We start from the raw sequence: 23,990 nt of genomic DNA, 5'->3' as shown, positions 1-23,990 counted from the left end.
TTTGTGACTGATTTATATTATAGATGTCATTTATATAAGACCTCAACAAGGTTAAAGAGATGTTTGGTCAAAGGTTTTCTGTATCTTACCCAGTTATGTCTAGACAATATAAATAAAATACTGAGGCAACTACATTAATGTAGCATATATATGTTTAATTCAGCGAGTGCCGGCCCTCGCTCAGCATTGGTGACATTGTCAGGAGGATGTCAAATCATTCTCACGTATACCAGCACTGAAGTGACGTTTTAAAAGCCATTAGACCGTCTGAAGGTCTGTGACATTTCCGGATGCGCTTCAGATCGCATTTATGTTCGGTAAACTGTACAGGAACTGCTTCAGAATTAACTGCAAAGAATAAAATATCTAAAGATCTAAAACAAACAATTATGAAAAAATAAAATTAAATTACATATACAACTGCATCTACGCTGGGAATATTCCACAACCAGAACACTGGAGAAACTATTGTTTGTAGCAGACTTCGGCCTGTGTGAGACAAATATAAAGCATATCAGGCAATTTCTGAAGAATGAAAGTTGTTTTTAAGGGAATTCTTGACCTGTAACCTCTTTTTATGCAAAGAATAAAAGCTTCAAGGTCAGACAGAAAATAGTCATGCACAGCATGATGTGAACCTGTGCCCTCAACAAACCTGGTCTGGTTAAACGAGTCTGACTTATATGGTCAGATCTGAATGCATCTAAACAGTTGTTATTGTAAAAATCCAGCATTTTAATGTCTGAAAGTTTTTAAAGTGCCTCGCATAAACCTTTTCATCCGCATCACTGTCACATTGTATAAAGCAGCAGCTTTTGAATCATGACTTTATAATAGCAATGGAGGACGTGACAAAGAGCCGAGACCGTCTTTTGCCCGTTAAAACCTTTCCACCTTTGGTTTATTCATCAGGGGGATCCGTGATGTGCTTCTTTATGCGTTAAGAGTGCAATGTATGTCCTTAAACGAACTTACCGCTGGCTTTTATCTGAGTAATGGCTTTGATTCTGCTAGATTGGATCTATAGGGTTTTAAGGGGAATTAGAAGCAAATTTTGTTCTCTTTATACCAGACCTTGATCAGTCACACAACCAGTCATTAATTAAAGAGATTAAGTGAAGGGAAAGTGATTTTCCGACTTGTCCTGATTGTTAATCACGACAGAAAATTGGGTTCAATTTGTGTGAAATGACAAACTGAAACACAATTGACCAATTCTTCTTTCGCCAATCAATCAACCAATTTACACATTTTAGAGGTGTTTCTAGAGCGTGAAAAGTCATTTTACTGTTGAATAGTTGGATAAACTCTGTTTAATAATCTGCTAATCTGTTTTAGCATCAGGGCCGGGTCTAGGGGGGGGGCTAGGAGGGGCAATGCCCCCCCAGATTTCTCTTGTGCCCCTCCAACATCCCCAGGATACTCGTTTTTTTTTTTTTTTGTGATAGCACACAAAATGTAAAAAATATATAAACACTAAATTAGTTACATACGCGAATTACCAGAAACATTGTGCGGTTGTATTTTTCTGGCACGCCTGGCGGCGCGCATCCTTTTACAGTTCTCCCTCACAGACATGCTCAGCACTTCAGGTGCTCACACCATGCTAGAATTGCCATAATTGCAAGATTTCAACTTGTAAAAAGCATTCATGTCTTCATCCACATCCTTTTTCTAAGCAGTTTTCCAAGACTTTTGCACTTATTTGATCACTTCTCAAGATGGCCATTGACGATCACATGAGCAGATGATATGCAGCTCCTTCAAATGCGCTCTAGTCTCTATTTAAACGTGCACACACCGTTACTACATTGCTACACGATCATGGAACACTTGGAAATTTAGCTTGGAATTTTAAAATTGTGATTTCCAAGTCATGAAAAATCTCGAAAATGAATAAATTAAAAACTAAATAAAATATAGATGTAACTATTCTAGTAAAATATAAAATAGTTTTGCTCAGTTATGTTCAGCTCTAAAATATTCTATCAGCATATGCGCTATTTGTTGAATATAGCCTATTATTTGATGTGATAACACCTTTCAGATTCTGCAAAATATCAATAATTTAAAAAATAAATAAGTGAGATCAAAAATAGTTTTTTTTTTAATTTTGGCACTGCAACAAAAATGTATTATTATGAGATGTTTACATATAGCCCACAATATATAATATCTGCCTTTACACAAATTAAGCAGTTCAAAAGTTTACATACACTTAATTTATTCTCAGTACTGTGTGTCATTAATTTACAACTGTTTTTATGATTTTCTTTATGATTAGGCCCATGTTTGGGACTCTTCTCATACCCAACTGTTACAAATGGTGAAAACATTTACTGATACTCCAGAAGGAAACAATGCATTAAAATTCAGGGGGTATAAACATTTGCACAGGATGGTTGGGGGGTAAATTGTTTTTATTTTGTCTTCTGGAAAGTGTTTTATGAAGCTTTTGTAGGACAGAACTAAATAAAAGTAGATCTTTAAATAAAATAAGAAAAAGGAAAGAATCATGCAACCAGGTCTTCTAATGGTTTAAATTTCTTCAATGAACCAAGTTGTCTTCTTCCACTTTTAAATTTTACCATTCTTAAAGATTTAGAGTAAATCCAAAATTCTTTCTGAAAAACAGAAAACAATGGCTTTGTTTTAAGGAACTTACAGTAAATTAATATAACATGAATATAACATTTTCCCAAAATGAAAATATTGTTCAGTAGAAATTGAATGTGTGTATCTTCCATTATTATACCAAAAGTTATGTAATATTTAGTAATCAAATTAATTGTAATTTTAAGCCATTCGTATGTTAGACCAAAAGTCTCTAAACAGTCTATTTAAACAATTGTAACTAAACAGTCAAAAAACAAATGTACTATTGTTTCAATTTCAGAATCACAGTGATTAATATTAAATTTGAAGCTGTTATTAATCTGAAAAAATCTGAAAAATGGAGGAAACTGTTTAGTAGTTAAAAGGGGGTGGGGGGGGGGATCATAAACCTATGAATCATAAATCATATTATGCTGCCCCACCAAGTTTTCGAAATGCCCCCCCAGTCACGCAATCCTAGAACCAGGCCTGTTTAGCATCATACTTTAGCATATATTTTGGTGAAGAAACAATTTTCACTCAAGGTGCTAGGAAATTTCACAAAGAATTGGCAAGTAACACATTGAATTAAAGGTGAAATTTTGAAGTATAATGAGTATTTTCTCCAATAATCTTTGTAAAACCCTTTGTTCTGACTTTCTTACATCTTTGAGGAGTTATATTTGGATATGACATGCCATTCTGCGGATGATGATATACACTAGACAGAAAATACATAAAAATATGCTTTTGATTTCATGGCATCTGTAAATTTAAAGGTCTAAAACTAAAATACATAAAATGATTTTTTTTTTATTATTATTATTGAAGTATGTTTTACAAGAAAAAACTTCATCTTGGCTTCTTAACAGAATTTAAAACAAAACTAGACACTGTAAGAGGATCATATTTTAGGTCAATTGAAGCGATGTGTTGGTGGAAATGCTGTCAGTCACTGATTGTTAAATGGCTGTCCTCTCTCATTCACCTCTTCCAATGAAACGCCTCCTCTGTCTGCGCTGTAACGTGGGATGAAAACAAATCATGCGCCAAATGCTTCACACATGTGACACTGAATATCTGCTGACTTCCTGTGTGGGAATAAAGAGGAAAATCTGTATCCTTATCCAGAACCCGACTGTCAAAACTACTAATTTGTACCTTTAAGGGGTAAACAAAGTATAAAGATGTATCTTATGAAAGTGACAGCTTTTCCTGAGAGTGCAAAAACAATATATTATTTCATATTTTGATTGAAAAACAAATGCAAAGACATTTATAAATGTTTTATCGTGTCCCAATTACTTTTAGAGGCCGCTGTATATGAATATCTAAATCTTTACATTTCATCAAAACAATGAAATGCATCATTAATTATGAACATCTGTATGACAAAAATGTGTGGTTTGTGATCTGTCTGTCTACACAAAAATGAGCAGAAATTATCCTTATAGTGCTTGAATGAATGTGCTCTTGACTTTCTGGTGAAACACAAAAGCAGATGATATTCTGTACAACTGGATAATGGATGATTTAATGGAGGTCCCTGTAAAGCTCTTTCATAACTAACCTCAGAAATCATCCTAACTGTGAAGCAGAAGTGAAAACAAAAAAGATAGAAGAAACATTTCAGCAGATTACTCCTTCCTGTTCCTCAAAAACATTTAAAGATTATAAGAGTAAATAATCATGACTGTATGACAACCAGTGAACAAAACAAAAGAAGTGAACATATAAACTGATTGTGTTGAATGTGTGTGAGTGTCAGAGACGCTGTAGAAGAACAAAGTACCGGCCGATCAGTCCAGAAACACTCCTGCTCTGTTAGAGGAGATGAAGGGGCAGATATGATGTCCTCTGATTATTGTGACGGACAGTGAATCTGTAATCAGAACAGTTCAGACTCCAGGATATTTTATTAAATCCAAATTTACAGCATCTGCTGATTCCTTTATATGTCACTGATATTCATTGACTGACTCCATTCATCCTCCAGTAACAGCGTCCAGTCAGACTCTCTCTACACAGACCCTGACGACACTCATCAAATCTCTCTGGATGATCAGGATACGGCTGATCCTCAAACACGAGCGTCATATTTCTGTTCTCCTCTGACAGAATGAGACAAATGTCTGCTGTGTTTGGATCCAGTGTGAGATTATTCGTATCTGAAGACAAGAAAAGAGAATAAAACAACATTAACCACAGATATGTGCAATATCACATGAGCAAGAGTGAAAAACAGCGAGGATCACAACGGTCAAAGACGCCTGTCTAATGCTTGTTTATAAGAAATAGTGAAGACAGATGAAAGAACCGTGTGTGAAAGACCTCAAACGTGTGTTAGCTTGTCAAAATGATCCTTGATGGTGAAGACAATGAAGCTGCAGAAGAAGATCCAGTGTCAAAACATGGAAGAGCCTCAATTGTATGGGAGTATTTTGCTTTTAAAAACTATGAAAGAATTCAATGAAAAAAGAATTCTGCTGAACACAAAGGATGATATTTTGAAGTTTTTGGTGACCACTGACTTCCATTGTAAAGGGGAAAAAACGCTGGTGCCTAAATACTTGACAAATGCGTTCACAATTATTGAACTTGAACACATAAAGTAATGCATCCTTTCCACTCAACTTTTGGCCCTCAACAACAGAATAATAATAACAAACAAATCCTTTTACATGACACTGTTTCTTTTCATGGCTGTAGGTTAAAACAGTTGCCATAAAAAAATCAACTATTTCAGTTAAAAATAATTTCAGTCCTCCTTGTGTTCTCTGGTATACATTCCCGAAGATTGAATCTTTCCCAACAGTCCTTGATTACCAATCAAGTAGGCATGAAAGTCTTTGCAAGACTTGTTTATTGTGTACACAGAATCCCCTGCTATGTTTCCATCCACCCATTTTATGCGCATTTTGGGATATTGCATAAAAAGATGGAAACACTAAGATGCGCATGAATTCTAAAAATGCACATAAAAAAAACGTTTTTATGCGACGTGAAAACATGCACATAAACTAAGATGGAAGAAAGACATATGTGACTTTGTGATGGGACGGCATAACTAGACCAACCAGCCGACCGATCTTGTTGCACAGCATCTGAAATGCGGTTTTGGTCATTCTGTAATGCCAAAGTCTATCAGTAAAGTGGTTCAGTATAATTCCCTCCCAGAAGCGCCTTGCAAACACCAGGCATCTGAATGCAAGATAACATGAAAGCATTTATTGTGTTTCATCTGCACGCTCTCAGGCATAAAAAATGTATTATATATTTGCGTGTGAGAAGGAATAGTGACTTTAGAAAGCAAAAGCCAAATCTCAGACATTGAGGCGATTGGGTGATTTAGAAATCCCGGCCGGACGCATTTTTTAGGTCCAAAAAGAGGACATGTCTGGGAAAATGAGGATGTATGGTCACCCTTTTTAATTATTCCTGTTTTTATTTTTGGTTAAGATTTTATTTATTTTTGGTTAGAGCTGTCTGGTTGGAACAGTTGAGAGAATTTGGAAGTGAGACGGTGAGTTTACACACGCACTCAGACATTGTAACGTGCACTCTGTTTTGGACTTGTGTTTTTCCATTTCCTGCCACTAGTTAGTCACCATGGTTACTGATCACCTCAATCATCACATTCAGCTGTGTTCAATCATCCTCCTTGTTTCCCTGTGTATATAAGCCCTGTGTTTCCTTTTCAGTATTGTCTGGTATTGTTTGTGTATTGTGTGGTTGTCTCTCTGTTGAACCTGTCTGTGGATTACCTTACCTGTGGATTTATTAAAGATTGTTATACTTGTATCTTCCTCGTTGTGCGTGCTTATGCTTAAAACCAGCAATTGTAGCAGATGTGAGTGTGGGACACCAGGGGCCTCATTTATAAAATGTTGCGTACAAACTGTCCTATGTTTGATCTAAGATCATTTCTCAAATGTGTGTATGTGTGGTTCCGAGAAACGAACGTACACAGAAAAAAATGTCCGTACGCCTCTCTTTCGCATGTGAAATCTATAAGTCACAAATGATCTTGAAATTGTGTGCAGATGAATGGCTTCAGATCTCTGCCTTGTGCCCCTAATTAATATCATTAGCATATAAAAGAGCACCATTCAATGTCCAAATTCTTTACTTGAGAATGGCGAGCACCAAGAAAAAGAATAGTGAGGCTGAAATCAGTGTCCTGTTGCCGGAATTAGAGTTTCGTGTCATACATGCTACATAATTTAACTTTAACACTGCAAAAAATGCTTTTCTTACTTAGAATTTTTTGCCTTGTTTCCAGTCCAAATATCAAAAAATTCTTAAACCAAGAAGCATTTTCTAGACAAGTAAAAAAAAAATTGTCTTGTTTTCAGAAAAAAACAAATCCGAATTAAGTGCTTTTTTCCTTAAAACAAGCAAAATATTCTACCAGAGGGGTAAGCAATCTTGTTTTCGGTTTGAAATAAGATAAAAAAAAAAAAACCTCACTTAATTTTTGACTTATTTTTTTCTGAAAACAAGACAATATATTTTTTTACTTGTCTAGAAGCTTCTTGATTTAACAATTGGGACAGATATTGGGACTTTAAACAAGACAAAAACTCTAAGTAAGAAAAGCATTTTTTTTTTTTTTTTTTTTGCAGTGAATGCCATGTAATTATGCTAACAGGGTTTTGAAAAACCATGCAGGCTGTATGTTTTCTTTTAAACAAGTAGCCTACAGTATTCTTAATTAATTGATTTTAAAGCTATTTTGAAAATGTTTGCTGCATGGTTAAGGTACGCTAAATATCAGTCAAAACTGCTGGTTTACTTTTATTTGTGTACACTCACAATAAAAACAAAATTTTGTGCTTCAATTTCTAAAAATAAAAAAAGAAAGAAAGGAAAAGAAAAGGAAAAAAACAGGATGCACTTTCAGCTTAGTTTCTTTTAACTCATGGAACACGTCACTCAGTGTAGCCTACACTTGTTGCGCAGTTTTTTTTCTTTCGTTTTTTTAATGTGTTAATTATTGAAGTGAAACATATTTCGTGTAAGCTTATTAATTTTATTCCATTTTATATATATATATAATTTTATTGTTTTTCTCCTTTCACAGAAGCACTGCAAGTGCGTAATGTGACGGTATGTGAAAACTCATGTTCTGTTGGCATGCTCCATATTTGCACATAATAATAATAATGGGTGACAGACATTTATCTATTCTAATTTAATTAGAGTAGATTTAGGCCTATCTTTCAGGATAAATATTATTAGGGACAATAACTATTATCAGGATAATAATAATAATAAAATTTAATAATTCAGGTTGTCAGGGATGTTGTGATTATTTTATGATTACTTTAATTCCTTTTCCATGTAAAGCACTTTGAATTACAATTGTGTATAAAATGTGCCATAAAAGAATTCTTGCCTTGCCTTCCCTAACAAATTAAATAAGTAATCTTTTTCTCCAAGCATCTCTACTACAGACCCTTTCCACATTTCACTCCACTGTACACTTGTAGATGGAAAGACTGAAATACAAATACAGACATTCACAGGATGAGATGAATCTTACCGCTCAGTATGCAGTTTGTTCAGAGTGCAGTTTGAATCATTCAGTAGATCAGAGAGCATCTTGATTCCTGATTCTCCCAGGTTATTGAAGCTAAGATCCAGCTCTGTCAGGTGTGAGGGGTTTGAACGCAGAGCTGAAGCCAGATAACCACAGCCTTCATCTGTCACCTCACACCAAGATAATCTACAAACACACACAGAAACAATGAAGATATCTGTGACAACAGAACTCACAACAAAATCTTGTTAAATTTGTTAAATTACACATCAATTTAAAATAAACTGATAAGAGTTAAATTTCTCTCATTTCATAAACTAGAAGTTCTGCTGAAAGGAGAATATGGTTCTGATCTGGGCTTCGTTTCCCAAAAGCATCGTAAGCTTAAGTTGATCGTAGAGACCATTGGTGGCAATTGTTCTACGATCAACTTAGGCTTACAATACTTTTGGGAAACGAAGCCCAGATCTATACAGCCATGTACTAGATACTGAGGATCATAAGAACATAGATTTGTATCTCATGAAGTAAACAGCCGTGTTCAAGTAAGTTTGGGTTTTAGACTCTGAGTAAATAAAATGCTGCATCAGCGGCGCCTTAAACTGTGCTGTTGACAGCACTCCAGCGGCGGAGCGAGGGGGTGGCTTCTGGGGCTCAAGCCCCGAATGTTTTTTCAAAAGCCCTGAATCTTTCAGGTTTGAGGTTTCTTAACAGTGCTATCAAAATATTTTTTGACACATATCTCTCTACTAAAATATGTTAAAGGGTTCAATACAGCTTTTATGCAGTATCCATACACCAATACCGGTTTCTCTCCAGCGCTTTCTCTCTCTTCTCTCTGACAGTGAGTTCACGCACACCGCAGTTGTACACAGCCATGCCTCGTGTCACTTACTCAGCAAAGCAGCAGGCCAGGCACTCAGACTCTCTTTCAGTCCAGCTGAAGGCTTTATGATAATATTACTCAACTTTAGCAAGTCAGCTGAACTTTCATTCAGTGGTTCCCATTAATGATCCTGTGCCACCACTGTTTCATAATGAACCAAAAATGTAAAACTTATAGCCTAACATAAAGGTCTCTAATTTGCCAACCAATTAAAATTGAAGCTCTCAATTTTGAGCTCTCAAAGTGCACTAGATTGATACATTTAACCTTAGAATGTACAAAATGTTCTTGTACAAAATTTATTAAAAAATCTACTAAAAAATAAATATACAGTCATAATTCATAATGCTTTAATATACTGAATGAATAAATCTCAAACCTCAGTATCTCCAGCTGACAGTTTAAGCTTTTCAGTCCATCAGAGAGTAGCTTCACTCCTGAATCATACAGGTTATTGTCACTCATGTCCAGCTCTATCAGACGGGAGTTTGATGATTGTAGTGCTGATGCCACAATTTCACAGCACTGACCAGTGAGATCACAGCCTTCCAATCTGAACAGAATAATAAAAAACTAACCAATTACACATCCATTAACAGTGGTATAAAGTAATGAAATACAAATACAAATACTGTTGCTGCTTTTTTCTGCATTGTTTACATGTCCTCTTATTATAAGCAACCTATCCAACGGGCTGATAATCCCACCATATTAATGATGAACTTGTGCCGGCCACTCTAAACAGTGATAAACACAATGAGATGCTTTTGACCCTTTTGAATTCAACTCTCCTATGATATGGGAATCATAAAGATTTCTAACACAAGATATACTGAAAGATTCCAAAAAGATTTCAAATAGTAGTGAATCGCCTCTTTTGAGGATGACGCTGAGCTTGACATGACACTCAATTTCCGAGTTGACGATTTTGATTGTTATTTTTGTCACTACCACAAAGATGAACTGCGGGTTGTGGTAAATTTGGGCATTTAATTCACAATTGTCCTGACACAATATAGGATGATTTTAGTATCAATGATTAATGAATGTATGCAAAATTATCAATGAACTTGATAAATGTTGCAGATTAGTTTTACTATCCATAAACAAATGCCTTTTAACTGGTGTGTGTAAAATTCAGAATTTAATGAATATGCAGCAATTTGTACAAATAGAGACATTTTTATGAATAAATATGTTTTCTTTTTTATTAGTGGCTTGTTTGGTTAGGGCTGTCTGGATGGAACATTTGAGAGAATTTGGAAGTGAGATGGTGAGTTTATGCACATACTCTGAAGTGTGTGGGAAACCAGGTCCTTGGATGCAGGCTGGTGTATTACTGAAAACCATCAGAGACTGATGATTGGTGATTACTGATGGGACAAAATATCGATAGGGCAATATACAATGAGGCGATATGCTAGTGCCAAATATAGATATTTTAATGAAAAAAATAAGGCACTCTAAATAGATTTCCCAGCTCCCAGCATATAAAAATGTGCAGAAATCGTGGGTGCATCATTTTCACTTTCTTTCCAAAGTGCAGATGTGTGCAGTGTGCGTACTTGCCAACGTGTCTACATTTGAAATAACAAACTTTCCAATAGACGTGACCTGTGAACTGCGAATATTGAAATGTGATTTTTTTTTTTCCTGCATGTCATGTGCGTGGCTCCATATTCCAGCTCTTTATAATGAGATGAGAGGAAAGTTTGAGAAAGCACTCCAGGTAAATTTTGAAATGCACCAGGATTATATAAAACAAGTTGATGAGCAGTTAAATGTGTTGGTTTACAACACAAAGAAACATTTAAGCTTTTAAAGTATAAGCATATTAGGTTTAATGCAAGTTGCAGCAAAGCACTGAACTTTTAAGGAAGCTGGTAAATACTGAGATTTTCCCAGGTTTAAATAAAAGAGCTTGGTAAATTTTAAAATGTACCAGCTTTATATAAAACGAGTTGACAAGCAGTTAAATGTATCAGTTTACGCTTTTAATAAGAACAAGAATAAAATGATTGATGAAAAATTGTGCTGTTTTCTAATAGTTTGGACTTGAATAATGAGAGAAAATCTGCACTTAACCTTTTAACAGGCATTTTTTCATAGTTAGATATCGTAATGTATCATTATAGCATCGTCTAGCGATATATCAATTATTGTAGAATTGCTGTATCGTGATATTATCTGTATTGTGAGTAGGGCTGCACGATTAATCGCATGCTATTCTCACGCGCATTTCGTCAGTAAAGCCGGTTCCCTGATTACCGCTAAATCGCCATCACCTGCTTTCAAATGAAGCGGCATTTAATAGACAGAGCCGTAGGTCACTGAAAAGCCACGCAATATCGCGTTCATATCGCAGATGAATCGCCTGCGATAATGAACGCGATATTGCGTGGCTTGTCCGTGAACTACGGCTCCCTCTATTAAAAGGCGCTGCGTTTAAAAACAGGTGATGGCGATTTAGCGGTAATCAGGGAACCGGCTTTACTGACGAAATGCGCGTGAGAATAGCATGCGATTAATCGTGCAGTCCTAATTGTGAGCCATGTATGTATTATATCTTATCGTGACGTACCCTGTGATTCCCACCCCTATTGGTGATAACTCCACTCCATTTAGGAGTCAGAGGACTCCACTCCATTGAGGGGTCGGAGGGACACTGGAAGCCATCAGGGTTAGAAGGTGTTGGAATAACTCCTCCCTATTGAAGGGTTGGAGGTCACTAACCTAAGTATTACTCTTCCTTTCAGACAGGGGAACCCCAGATTTAGTTATTCGGGTAGTGAGGAAAAGTATTTTAACCCTTAATTAAATATAATTGTTATTTATATTTCTTGTGCATGATATTTTTATTTCTTATGCATATTTTATGATTATTTACTAGGCTTACTTTAATTCCTTTGTAAGTAAAGCACTTTGAATTACCACTGTCTGTGAAATGTGTTATAAATAATCTTGCCTAACAAAGTAAATAATCTTTTTCTCCATGCAGCTCTCCTACCCTTTCCACATTTCACTCCACTGTACACTTGTAGATGGTAAGACTGAAATACAAATACAGACATTCACAGGATGAGATGAATCTAACTGCTCAACATACTTGAGTTTGTTCAGTGTGCAGTTTGGATCCTTCAGTAGATCAGAGAGCATCTTGACTCCTGATTTTCCCAGGTGATTGAAGCTCAGATCCAGCTCTCTCAGATGTGAGGGGTTTGAATGCAGAGCTGAAGCCAGATAACCACAGCCTTCATCTGTCACCTTACAGTCAGATAATCTACAAACACACACAGAAACAATGAAGATATCTGTGACATCAGAACTCACAACAAACACTTATTAAATCTGTTGAATAATTACACATCCATTTAATATAAACTGATAAGAGTTAAATCTCTCAATTCATAAACTATAAGTTCTGCTGAAAAGAGAACATGGTTCTGATAAGATCTATACAGCCATCTACCAGATACTGAGGATCATAAGAACATAGATTTGTATCTCCAGAAGGAAACAGTCATGTGTTTGGGTTTTAGGTTCTAAGTAAATTAAATGCTGCATCAGCGACACTAGAAATACTCTAGAAATTATGAATTTCATATTTTTTTAAGCAACCATTTGGCCAAATATATCAAATATCTTAATTTTTGATTAACTTTAAATGAATTAAAAGAAATTCAACAAGGAAATGCAGTTAAGACCCCAATGAATAATCAATATCTCTCAATCTGTCTGAATTAAACATAACCTATATTAATTTAGAGATGACTTTTTACTTTTATTTTGTTGTTGTTAATAATAGTACTGTACTTAAAACCAAAGCTTTACTGCATTTTTACAGTAATAAACAGGAAAAACAGCGTGAGCATTGCAAAGTTCTTGAATTTCAGGACAGTCATTTCAAGTAAAATTACAACTTAAATTTCAATTATAAAGCAACTCTACAGGTCAACTGTGGCTTTACAAATAAATGTATGGTATTGTATTTACTTTTATTTTGTAATTTTGTATTATTTTTGTATTGTATAATATTATAAAACCATTATTTTTTTTTTTTTTTTTTTTTTTTTGAAGTAGTATATTTATATTTATATTTATTGGACAACTTTTCTTAAGTAAAAAATTCTAAAAAAAATCCATAATTAGATAAAAGTACAGATACCACACCATTAAATTGCATAAGTAAGGAATACCAGGATGGCTGCATAACGCGAGACATGATGTGTGATCCAAGATGGAGGCTCCCGGCTGCCTGCAAACAACTTCAAGACTCAAGATTCAAACTTTTCCCTCTCTTTGTACTTTTTTTTTTCTTTTTGTGTGTGTGAGTATATATGTATGACTGTGTGTGTGTGTGTGTGTGTGTGTGTGTGTGTGTGTGACTGAGTGAGTGAGTGATGTGCAAAGTTTGATGTAAATTGTTTCCCCATAGGAAACCATTATAAAGTAAAACAATTAACATGTAATTCAGCACACTGTATTCAAATTCTGGGTTCATCGTTTGCCTGTATATATTATGCATCATCAAAACATTGTATACTGAATTTCATATATTATAATCACTGTCTTTGTGCATTAAGAAATACTGAAATAGGTGAATAGGAAAATAGGTGGGTGTTGTAGAAGGATTGAGTGAATCTCAAACCTCAATATCTTCAGCTGACAGTTTGGGCTCTTCAGTCCATCAGAGAGCAGCTTCACTCCTGAGTCACACAGGTCATTGCGACTCATGTCCAGCTCTATCAGGGGTGAGTTTGGTATCTGCAGGGCCAAAGCCACAGTTTCGGAGCAGGTGTGATCGAGATAACACCAGTAAAGTCTGTAAAAACAGGATATTTGTCCATGTAATTTATTCTGTGTTCATCTTGTAGGAACAGTGTTTGTAGTAACAATCATGGGTTATGTCCTGTTCTCTGTGAACATTCAAGCTTTCTGGAAAAAATATAAATGTTATGTATGCTGGAACTGATGTGACAACCAAGTGAAAATAGTTTTTAAACGTATGTCTATAAAATCACTGTTTAGTCAATCAATTTTACTAAATACAGATTTTACTCTCCAAAATTAGTAAAACATGATACTTCACACTGCATCTTATGCAAAAATTGATTTAACAGACTTTGATTAAACAGCTGTCAACAAGTTCCTTACATGGCTTTTCTGCAACATCTTACAGCTGGCAGGAGATTTCTATGGCTTCCTAATGTGTCGTACATACTCAGGTTGAACACATCCAGCACCTCCTCTGACATCAGCAGTACATAAGCCATCAATGAGCACATGGAAGATGAGAGCTCTCTTTCTGGAGATGATCTGAAGTATCTTTGGATTTCTGTATAAAATGAATTGTCATTGAGCTCAAGTAAGCAGTAGAACAGGTTGACTGAAGTGTCAGGTGAGATAAACTCATGGTTTTGTAATAGTTCTTTAATGTGTTTGGTCACTTCTGTGACGCTGTCTTTGCTGTCTTCAGTGTCTGTGAACAGGCCCTGGAGCAGTCTCTGATTTGATTCTAGTGAAATTCCCAGCAGAAACCGTAAAAATAGATCTAAATGTCCTTTCTGACTTTGCATTGCTTTCCTAACAGCCTTCTTTAGTAAATCATGTAAAGCAATATTTTTGTCTGGCATGTCGATGTGGTCAGGCCTGACCACATTTTGTGCTTCTTCACTGAAAAAACGCAGCTCATCCATGTTTCTGTTCAGGTAGCAGAGGAACACATACACTGCAGCGAGGAACTCTTGAACACTCAGATGCACAAAGCAGAAGACCTTCATCTCATGAAGTACAGATTCTTGCTGAAAGATCTCAGTGAGCATTCCTGTGGACTCAAAGTCTTCATCCACATCAATACCACTTGATTTCAGATCTTCCTCATAGAACACAATGTTTTCTTTCTTCAGCTGTTCAAATGCTAGCTTAGCTAACTTCAAAATCATTGTTTTATTGGAATCTAAGAGCTTGGTATGGACTCTTTCTGTTTTTCTGTCGTGCTTCTGGCTCTTCATGTTCATCTGTATCAGCAGGAAGTGGATGTACATTTCAGTGAGTGTCGTGTTGATGTTCTCTGCATTGTTCTCAATAGGGACATCCTGAAGAACAGTGGCTGTGATCCAACAGAACACAGGAATGTAACACATGATGTAGAGACTACGAGATTTCTTAATGTGTGAGATCATTCTGGAGGCCTGAGTCTCATCTTTGATTCTCTTTCTGAAATACTCCTCCTTCTGCTGGTCAGTGAATCCTCGCACCTCTGTGAACAATCCTACATACTCAGGAGGGATCTGATTGGCTGCTGCTGGTCGTGATGTCACCCAGACATGAGCTGATGGAAGCAGAGTCCCATTGACCAGACTTGTAAACAGTTCATCTACAGATGATCGCTCTTCAACACTCGTCACCATTCCACTGTCAAAATCCAAAGTCAGTCGACTCTCATCCAGTCCATCAAAGATAAACGCAAGCTTACAACTATATATCTTACTAATCTTTGTTGTTTCCAGTTTCTTCAGTTCTGGATCAAATATCTGTAGAAACTCATGCAGACTGATTTTTCTGTCTTTAATGCAGTTAATCCTTCGGAATTGAAGCAGGAAAATACAGTCTATATCCTGATTGGCTTTTCCTTCTGCCCAGTCCAGAATGAACTTGTGCACTGAGACCGTTTTTCCAATGCCAGCGATGCCTTTGGTCAGCACAATCTTTTTCTTATTTTTGTTCAGACTAAATACATCATTGCATTTGATTGGTCTGTCGTGTGATTTACGGGGTTTAATGGCTTCATCAATCCTTATAATCTCATGTTCTTGATTGACTTCTTTAAGATCCCCCTCCGTAATGAAGAGTTCAGTGAAAACATCCTTTAGATGTGCTTCATTTTCCTTTTTACACTCAAAAATGTGTTCTGCTTTCTCCTTCATGTTCATTTTGTGAGTTTTCATGAATTCCTGCAGCCAAAAATCATCTGTTAGGAAAATATAAATAAACAGACAAATGTGAGGAAAAATAAAACACTAGAAAATTAAACACAAAGTTTTTTCACATTGGCATGATTATCATTCAAATCAACTTAAACATATGGTATTCAAATTAATAGCACTGAAATAAATACATCAATTTACATCAAACATGCTAAAATCATTTCTGATCCCACTGTAAGGATTAAGGTTAATTCACCTTGTTTTCTTGTGTGTGTCTCAGCTGGCCCTAATGATTTTTGCCCTATGAAGAGAGAGAAAAGACAGAGACTTCAAAGTATCCTGAAAAAGGCTCTACATTGTGTTTCAACTCTTTATTAAGCAGTACAACTAATAAACTATTAACTAAATCAGCATATTAAAATGATTTCTGAAGAATAAATGCAGCCTTGGTAAACATAAGGATTTCTTTCAAACAAATTTGAATATACGTTAAATCTATTCTTCCTCTTGTTCTCTATTCTTCCCTTTATTACCTTCAGTGTAGTTGTTCTGTAACTCTTCAGCCAGCTGGTTCTGGTTCATCTTCCTCAGGATGTTCAGTGTGATCTTCACAGCTTCTTCTGCTCCAAAACGCTCCATCATTATATCCACTATATCAGTGACACCAGCCTTCTCCAGTTTACCAGCTCCAACAGGTCCATCTTCTTTTAAGTAACTCTTAAGTCTCTTCAGATCTTCTTTTTTCAGGTCATCTAGAGTATCATGAAGCAGCTTTTTTACAGATGCCATCGTCCTTCATGAACTGTTGGAAAAAGAGAAAAGGTCTACTAATAGTTGCACTTTTATAGCAGAGATCTATGCAGTATGTTCAAATAAATGTGTGTAATGCAATGACACTGTGATCAGATCAACTATTATGAAACATTTTAAGGTCTAAAACTAATTCTTCATGTTGTTTTTCAGTTTGAGATTCTGTGCTCATCAGTAGATTATTGTATGACCGATTCCGCTGATGCTGCTGATGATTGAGATTCATCAAGATTCGATCCAAGTAGTTTCACATTTTGTCCTTCTTGGAAGAGTTGTCTTTTACATTTCAGACCAGACTGGAATAAAAAGAACAATGTGACTCTGAAAATACTAAAAGTTACAATTTCTCAGTATATTCTAGTTATTCCAGTTCTGTACAATCTGAAGCACCTGATACACACACACACATACACACACACACACACACACACACACACACACACACACACACATGACACACACATAATTGTATTTGATTACCTTAACTGCTAAAAAATTAATGAATTTTCGTGATCAAAATGAATCTGTATAATTAAATAAAGGTTGTGATGTTGAATCAGTCTGTTCATTCATGAGTAGGAATAGGAGGTAAAGATGAGTTTAGTTGAGAAACAGAGCTTTTTAACTGCTTTAGTGCTTTAGTGTCATAGACCTAAAGCCATATTTAATGATTGAGTCTGTGAGAAATGCTGTAGAAATACAGTGTGCCAATTGTTCATCTTCTATAAAATGATTTTGAAAGTTATGTTTTTTGAACATGACATAATCTAGAAGCTTTATTCAGTGGATGTCACTGTAAAGACTGTAATCTCACACAATAGAGCCTCATTTCAGACGTGGAAAATTCAATAAAGGTCTATTAGTTGTGCTGCATGAATCTTCTGTGATCATGACACTTAAACATTGATCAGTAACTTAAAATATTCACTAACTCACCTTTATTATTTATTACCTTAATTATGACAGTATTTGCAGATGTTTCTTTGTCCTCTGAAATGGCACCTTGATCATCAAAAGCATTGCTCTTCCTTTCACCTCTGTGTTCTCATGAAGAACTGACTTTGATACCAGGTTATGCGTGGAAATCCCTGTTTACGCCTTTTTTTAGCCTGTAATCTCATTTAGTTTCAGTTTAAAGTGGATGTTGAAGGAAGGGGAAATTACAACAGATAAAAGAAGTTCCTCAATCTCAGAAAAACAGAAGAAAATGCTCTTAATATGCGCATGTGAAACCTTCAGGAGAGATCTGAGCGTGCTTATGAAGAATACATCAGACCTTTAAAGCGAATTCTCTGAAACAGAATCAGTTTCCACACAATCAGACCTTCAGTGACAGGTTGCTCCACCTTCGTCATCAGAGAAGATAATAGATGTTGCTGCAAGAGGCAGGGGAAGTTATTCTGATTAAAGATTAAGAGGATCATGAATTTAAAACAAAAAGGATGTGCACCGATAAAAAAACACCATCATTTATAAGTGAACAACGTTAATTGTGCAGGTGTTGCTGTTGAGTTTCTCTGGTCGATCATCAAAATCGACTTGCTCTGCCCCTGAAATGACTTTCCTGTTCGTCTGGTGGATCTGTCAAAAACATGTCAGTGGAATGACTTCCTTTGACAAATTAAAAGCTCATCTCCGGTCACTGGTTCTCTTCTATACAGAGTTTGTTCTGGAAGGAGAACATATTTAATTAAAAGTGATGGAACACAAATAGTCTTATTAATGAGATCATGTTCGTCTGCGGTGGAAGACAGCGTGATAAAAATGAACATGTCTCTGCTTCTGCTGAAAGTCTCTTTTAATTGGAAGAGATTTAATTGCACCCAGTGCTTTTATTGTTCACTTAAAGAAAACTATTAAAAATTGCTACCAGCTTTTTTTCTCCACATTTACTAACCAAATAATCAATTACCTGAAAGATTCCATTTGAGTGTTAACTTATTCCATTACCTCACCTGTAGTTACCATGGCAACAGCAACATGCGGTGTACTCAATAAACCGGCAGGAACCTCAACAGGTTTTGGAACAGAAGTTACTTCTAAATATGGATTAAAACACACACAAATGCATGAATATGCAAACAGCGAGATCCTTTTGTTCCACAGCTATCATATGTTGCCAGACTCCTCCTCTTCTGTCTGTGGTCTGCTGAGATTCGGGAGGCTTTTGTATGAACCTCAAGGGTAATTTAGACCTTCGCAGCGTCAAGTGGACAAAAAAATGAAAATGGTGGCATGTGGCATTGTTTTCCTGCTCAGGGTCAGAGGTCAAGAAAAATAGAAAGGGATTTCTATTGGAATGAACCCTCTCAAATGAGCATCCAAACCCAGATGCATTCTGGGGTAGAAAAGATTATGAAGTCTCTGGACGCTGGTTCATTTCGATCTGTTGTGCTCATTACTGGTTTTCCTAGTTTGTGGTGTGTACAGCTCATCCTTGAAAATCCATGTTGATACGTTTGCTCATGATTTATGTGCATAAACATAAATGCAGAGTTGTAAAGTATTTGAGTAAATGTAATTAGTTACTGTACTTAAGTATCTTTTTGTCTACTTTGTAGTTGTACTGAGTATCAAAGATATTGGCAACTTTTACTCTCTACTTGACTACATTTTTGAACAAGTAAATGTACTTTTTACTCCACTACATTTGTGATGAGTAATGCAATTTCATGGCAGCTAACTTTTCCTGCAGCAGTTTGTTTCTAATATAAAAAAGTGATTTCGTTACTATTATTTTATTATAATAGTATTATACTAATATAATTTATTTATTATATTATTATTATATCTTGTGCATTTTGCCTTTGCCTCACCTAAACTTGTCAACAAGGCTACTTTACGTGAATGTGAGTGCATTAGCAGGTAGTTGCTGATCACAGGTGTTTGATTTATTAGATGAAGAAATGACTGCAGCTGGTGATGAGGCCCAAACCAGCACATATAGTAGACTTTGACTATTTAATTTTACTTAAAGGTGCCATAGAATTTAAAATTGAATTTACCTTGGCACAGTTGAATAACAAGAGTTCAGTAAATGGAAATGACATACAGTGAGTCTCAAACTCCATTGTTTCCTCCTTCTTATGTAAATCTCATTTGTTTAAAAGACCTCTAAAGAACAGGCAAATCTCAACATAATACCGACTGTTACGTAACAGTCGGGATCATTAATATGTACGCCCCAATATTTGCATATGCCAGCCCATGTTCAAGGCATTAGACAAGGGCAGCCAGTATTAACGTCTGGATCTGTGCACAGCTGAATCATCAGACTAGGTAAGCAAGCAAGAACAATAGTGAAAAATGGCAGATGGAGCGATAAGAACTGACATGATCCATGATAACATGATATTTTTAGTGATATTTGTAAATTGTCTTTCTAAATGTTTCATTAGCATGTTGCTAATGTACTGTTAAATGTGGTTAAAGTTACCATCGTTTCTTACTGTATTCACGGAGACAAGAGCCGTCGCTATTTTCATTATTAAACACTTGCAGTCTGTATAATTCATAAACACAACTTCATTCTTTATAAATCTCTCCAACAGTGTGTAATGTTAGCTTTAGCCACGGAGCACTAGCCTCAAACTCATTCAGAATCAAATGTAAACATCCAAATAAATACTATACTCACATGATCCGATGCATGCAGCATGCATGATGAACATTTTGTAAATATTATGCTACATGCTACATTTACTCATGCCACATTCAGCATGAGTAAAATACTTAAGTGCTGTTAAAATCAGACACTTTAAGACTTTTACTCAAGTCGAATTGGAATTGGTTACTTATAACTTGTAGTGAAGTCATTTTCGATGTAAGCTATCTGTACTTTTAAGTATGGTTTTCAGGTACTCTTTACTTTTATTATTTGCTGGTCTTTCATGAGACACGCAGGTGTTTTATTGAAGTATAAACTGTTAGACGAACGTCCTATTAAAGTTACTGAAAGAATGTTTGCTCATAACTTTGAGAGAACCTTGCCAGAACATTCTGAGAATGTTCCCTGTTCGCTGGTTTAATGTATTGACAGTATTGACCATGACAGTATTAAAGTGGACCAATAATGCCCCTTTCACAAGATGTAATATAAGTCTCTGGTGTCTCCAAAATGTGTCTGTAAAGTTTCAGCTCAAAATCCCCCACAGATCATTTATTACAGCTTGTCAAATTTGCCCCTATTTGGGTGTGAGAAAAACACGCTGTTTTTGTGTGTGTCCCTTTAAATGCAAATGAGCTGCTGCTCCCGCCCCCTTTCCAGAAGAGGGTGGAGCTTTAACAGCTCAACAACAACAAAGCTGGAGAAACTCACACAGCCAAAACATCAGAAATGTCAGTAGCAGTATTCAGCCTTATATGTTTGAACCACAGATGGAGAGAAAGCAACAGGACATTTCAAGTTAGTTGATGAATTTACAGTACAGTCCAAAAGTTTGGAACCACTAAGATTTTTAATGTTTTTAAAAGAAGTTTCGTCTGCTCACCAAGGCTACATTTATTTAATTAAAAATACAGTAAAAAACTGTAATATTGTGAAATATTATTACAATTTAAAATAACTGTTTTCTATCTTGAATATATTTGACAAAGTAATTTATTCCTGTGATCAAAGCTGAATTTTCAGCATCATTACTCCAGTCTTCAGTGTCACATGATCCTTCAGAAATCATTCTAATATGCTGATCTGCTGCTCAAGAAACATTTAATGTGTACAATTGTACAAAATATTTGTGTACAATATTTTTTTTCAGGATTATTTGATGAATAGAAAGTTCAAAAGAACAGTGTTTATCTGAAATCTAATCTTTTGTAACATTATAAATGTCTTTACTGCCACTTTTGATTGATTTAATGCATCCTTGCTGAATAAAAGTATTCATTTCTTTAATTTCTTTTCAAAAAAATAAAAATAAAAATTCTTACTGACCCCAAACTTTTGAACGGTAGTGTATAATGCTACAGAAGCTTTGTATTTCAGATAAATGCTGTTCTTTTGAACTTTCTATTCATCAAGGAATCCTGAAAAAAAAAGTACACAACTGTTTTCAACATTGAAAATAATCATAAATGTTTCTTGAGCAGCAAATCAGCATATTAGAATGATTTCTGAAGGATCATGTGACACTGAAGACTGGAGTAACGATGCTGAAAATTCAGCTTTGATCACAGGAATAAATTACTTTGTCAAATATATTTAAATAGTACACAGTTATTTTAAATTGTAATAATATTTCACAATATTACTGTTTTTTACTGTATTTTTAATTAAATAATTGTAGCCTTGGTGAGCAGACGAAACTTCTTTTAAAAACATTAAAAATCTTAGTGGTTCCAAACTTTTGGACTGTACTGTATGTAGTTGTTGTGGTTAACTTATCGATTAGCATGTTCTGTCATGAAACAGGCATACAACTAATACAGGCATAAATGGTCATTATTAGGTAGTTTGTAGAAATTGAAATCAGCCGCTAAAGAGAGTACCTATTAAAAGCAATTTGAACCAATGAGATTGAGTCCTAATGGAGACCCGATTTCAGGGCGGACCCAATATACTGCAGTTGGAGTATGAAATATGATTTCAGTCTCTCTCTCATCCATCTCGCCAACTGAGCGACAGACAGAAACACAAACACCGGCTGTTGATTGACGTGGCCTGCGCCGCTCCGCCGGATGGGACCGACGCTCTCTTGAACTCTCGTGTCTCATTTGAGTCTCGGCTCGGCACGAGCGTTAAATAATCGCTGGAGTCAGATATGGCTTCTCTCTGTCAAAGAGGATTATTCTGCCAGCAGTCATGCATAAACATGTTTGCAGACGTATCAGTCGAGAGAGATCGATTACAAAGCGTTTGAATCCACAGAGGGACGTCTGATATGTGCAATAATTACCATCATTCACACAAATTACTCTCTGGGGACTCAAACATTTACCACTTTCATCTTTTTGAATATTTAACCATTATTTTATAACTATGTGGATCCCCTACTGATCACTGATCTGTACAAAAACTCATTAACATATAAAGCACGTCCTGATATTGCTGAGTTAGATGCGTTCCTGGGCCAACATATTTTGTTGATCCTGGAACAACATTCTAGTCTGAAAATTTAGCCTTAACCCTATTCCTACCCGTAAACCTAACCCTACCCATAAGTTATCCCAAAAATCAGAGGGAAATGATAGATGAATAACACTGATGTAGAAGCACCAATTCATGATTTTAAGCCTAAATTTGACATAATCTGTAAACTTGTCCCTCAAATCTGATTGGTTGATTTGCACTTTGTTCCAGGATCAACAAAAATGTTGACCCAAGAACATGTTGAACTCAGCAAAATCAGGTTATGCAACATGCAAATGTGTAACGGAGCATCCGACTTTATTTTATTAATAAATTTATAATATTATTTGATTACAACTATTGATTTTAAAATGTATTAGTAATTGATTAAATTAACATTAACTAAGATTAATAAATGCTGTAGTAGTATTGTTAACTAATGTAGTTAACTAATGTTAACAAATGAAACCTTACTGTAAAGTGTAACCCAAATAATTTCAAATTCACATCAGTGAAAAACGAGTAAATCGCCTGTTCATTTAGTCACTGTTGTCGTGTTGAAAAAGAGGCAGTGTCTGACAGACCGCGGCTGGATTCATCTCTATAGTGACACGAGTGACCTCGACTCTGGCCTCCAAAACACATCGATTTAACCAGTCAGAATCAATTATGCCCTGAAACTGAGCATGACCGTGTCCGCACACACCTGATGCTCCCGCGAGGATCGCTTCAGCTCGAGTCCATCCTCATGTTCACTGACTTTCACCATGAAACAAAGTGCTGCTGATTAATGCAAGAAGCACAAACTACATCCTGATTAACATTCATGCAGAATGCAGAAATAGTGACTTGTAATTGGCCATGCATTATTGTTATTCTCTGTCATGAAGGTCACTTTATTTTTCACTTTAAAGTCTTTAGTGGAGGAAAAAAAGAATAATTGCAATAATAGTAAATAATAATAATAAAGAATAAAGAATAATAGTTATTTTGACACCAAACAGTAATGCATAATGTCTAAATTAATAAAATGTGATAAAGAAATTAATCACACTTGAAAAAAATAAACATTTTCGGTATTAAAAGAGAAAATCCCAACATGCAAGATGGGCTTTTAATAAACCTTTGCTCTCTATGCAGTAGAAACATTTTGTTTTTAATTAG

The 23,990-nt window shown here is 35.6% G+C and overlaps 1 protein-coding gene across 5 annotated transcripts; it reads right to left on the bottom strand.

Annotated features, from left to right (window-relative positions):
* Positions 1 to 2,054: 2,054 nt before the first annotated feature.
* Positions 2,055 to 19,367, bottom strand: LOC125247707 (NACHT, LRR and PYD domains-containing protein 12-like). Of its 5 annotated transcripts, none has more exons than XR_007180152.1 (10): positions 17,712 to 19,367; positions 16,483 to 17,055; positions 16,206 to 16,250; positions 14,178 to 15,993; positions 13,672 to 13,845; positions 12,130 to 12,303; positions 9,403 to 9,576; positions 8,141 to 8,323; positions 4,388 to 4,763; positions 2,055 to 3,686 (listed from the first exon to the last, which is right to left on the bottom strand). XR_007180152.1 is itself a non-coding variant. In XM_048159156.1 (10 exons), exons 3-10 carry the CDS (start codon positions 16,736 to 16,738, stop codon positions 4,754 to 4,756), a joined length of 2,832 nt encoding a protein of 943 aa, XP_048015113.1. In that variant the 5' UTR covers positions 16,739 to 16,751; positions 16,951 to 17,055; positions 17,712 to 19,367; the 3' UTR covers positions 2,062 to 4,753. The 5 variants fall into 5 exon arrangements, 4 of the variants coding, with proteins under 4 accessions (XP_048015114.1, XP_048015113.1, XP_048015111.1 ...); XM_048159156.1 differs by having other exon boundaries at positions 2,062 to 4,763; positions 16,483 to 16,751; positions 16,951 to 17,055; XM_048159154.1 differs by having other exon boundaries at positions 2,062 to 4,763.
* Between the last annotated feature and the right edge of the window lie 4,623 nt (positions 19,368 to 23,990).

Source organism: Megalobrama amblycephala, linkage group LG15 (assembly GCF_018812025.1).
Source record: "Megalobrama amblycephala isolate DHTTF-2021 linkage group LG15, ASM1881202v1, whole genome shotgun sequence".
In the NCBI taxonomy this organism is placed as follows: domain Eukaryota; kingdom Metazoa; phylum Chordata; class Actinopteri; order Cypriniformes; family Xenocyprididae; genus Megalobrama; species Megalobrama amblycephala.
The sequence above is the reverse complement of the archived record's forward strand: the minus strand, read 5'-3'. Positions and strand labels throughout refer to the sequence as shown.

Coding starts and splice junctions, on each gene's coding strand:
- LOC125247707 (XM_048159154.1), bottom strand. CDS start 16,738: ATGGCATCTGTAAAAAAGCTGCTTCATGATACTCTAGATGACCTGAAA. Junction 16,251..16,482: donor ACAGAACAACTACACTGAAG/GTAATAAAGGGA, acceptor CTCTCTTCATAG/GGCAAAAATCATTAGGGCCA. Junction 15,994..16,205: donor GACACACACAAGAAAACAAG/GTGAATTAACCT, acceptor TTTTCCTAACAG/ATGATTTTTGGCTGCAGGAA.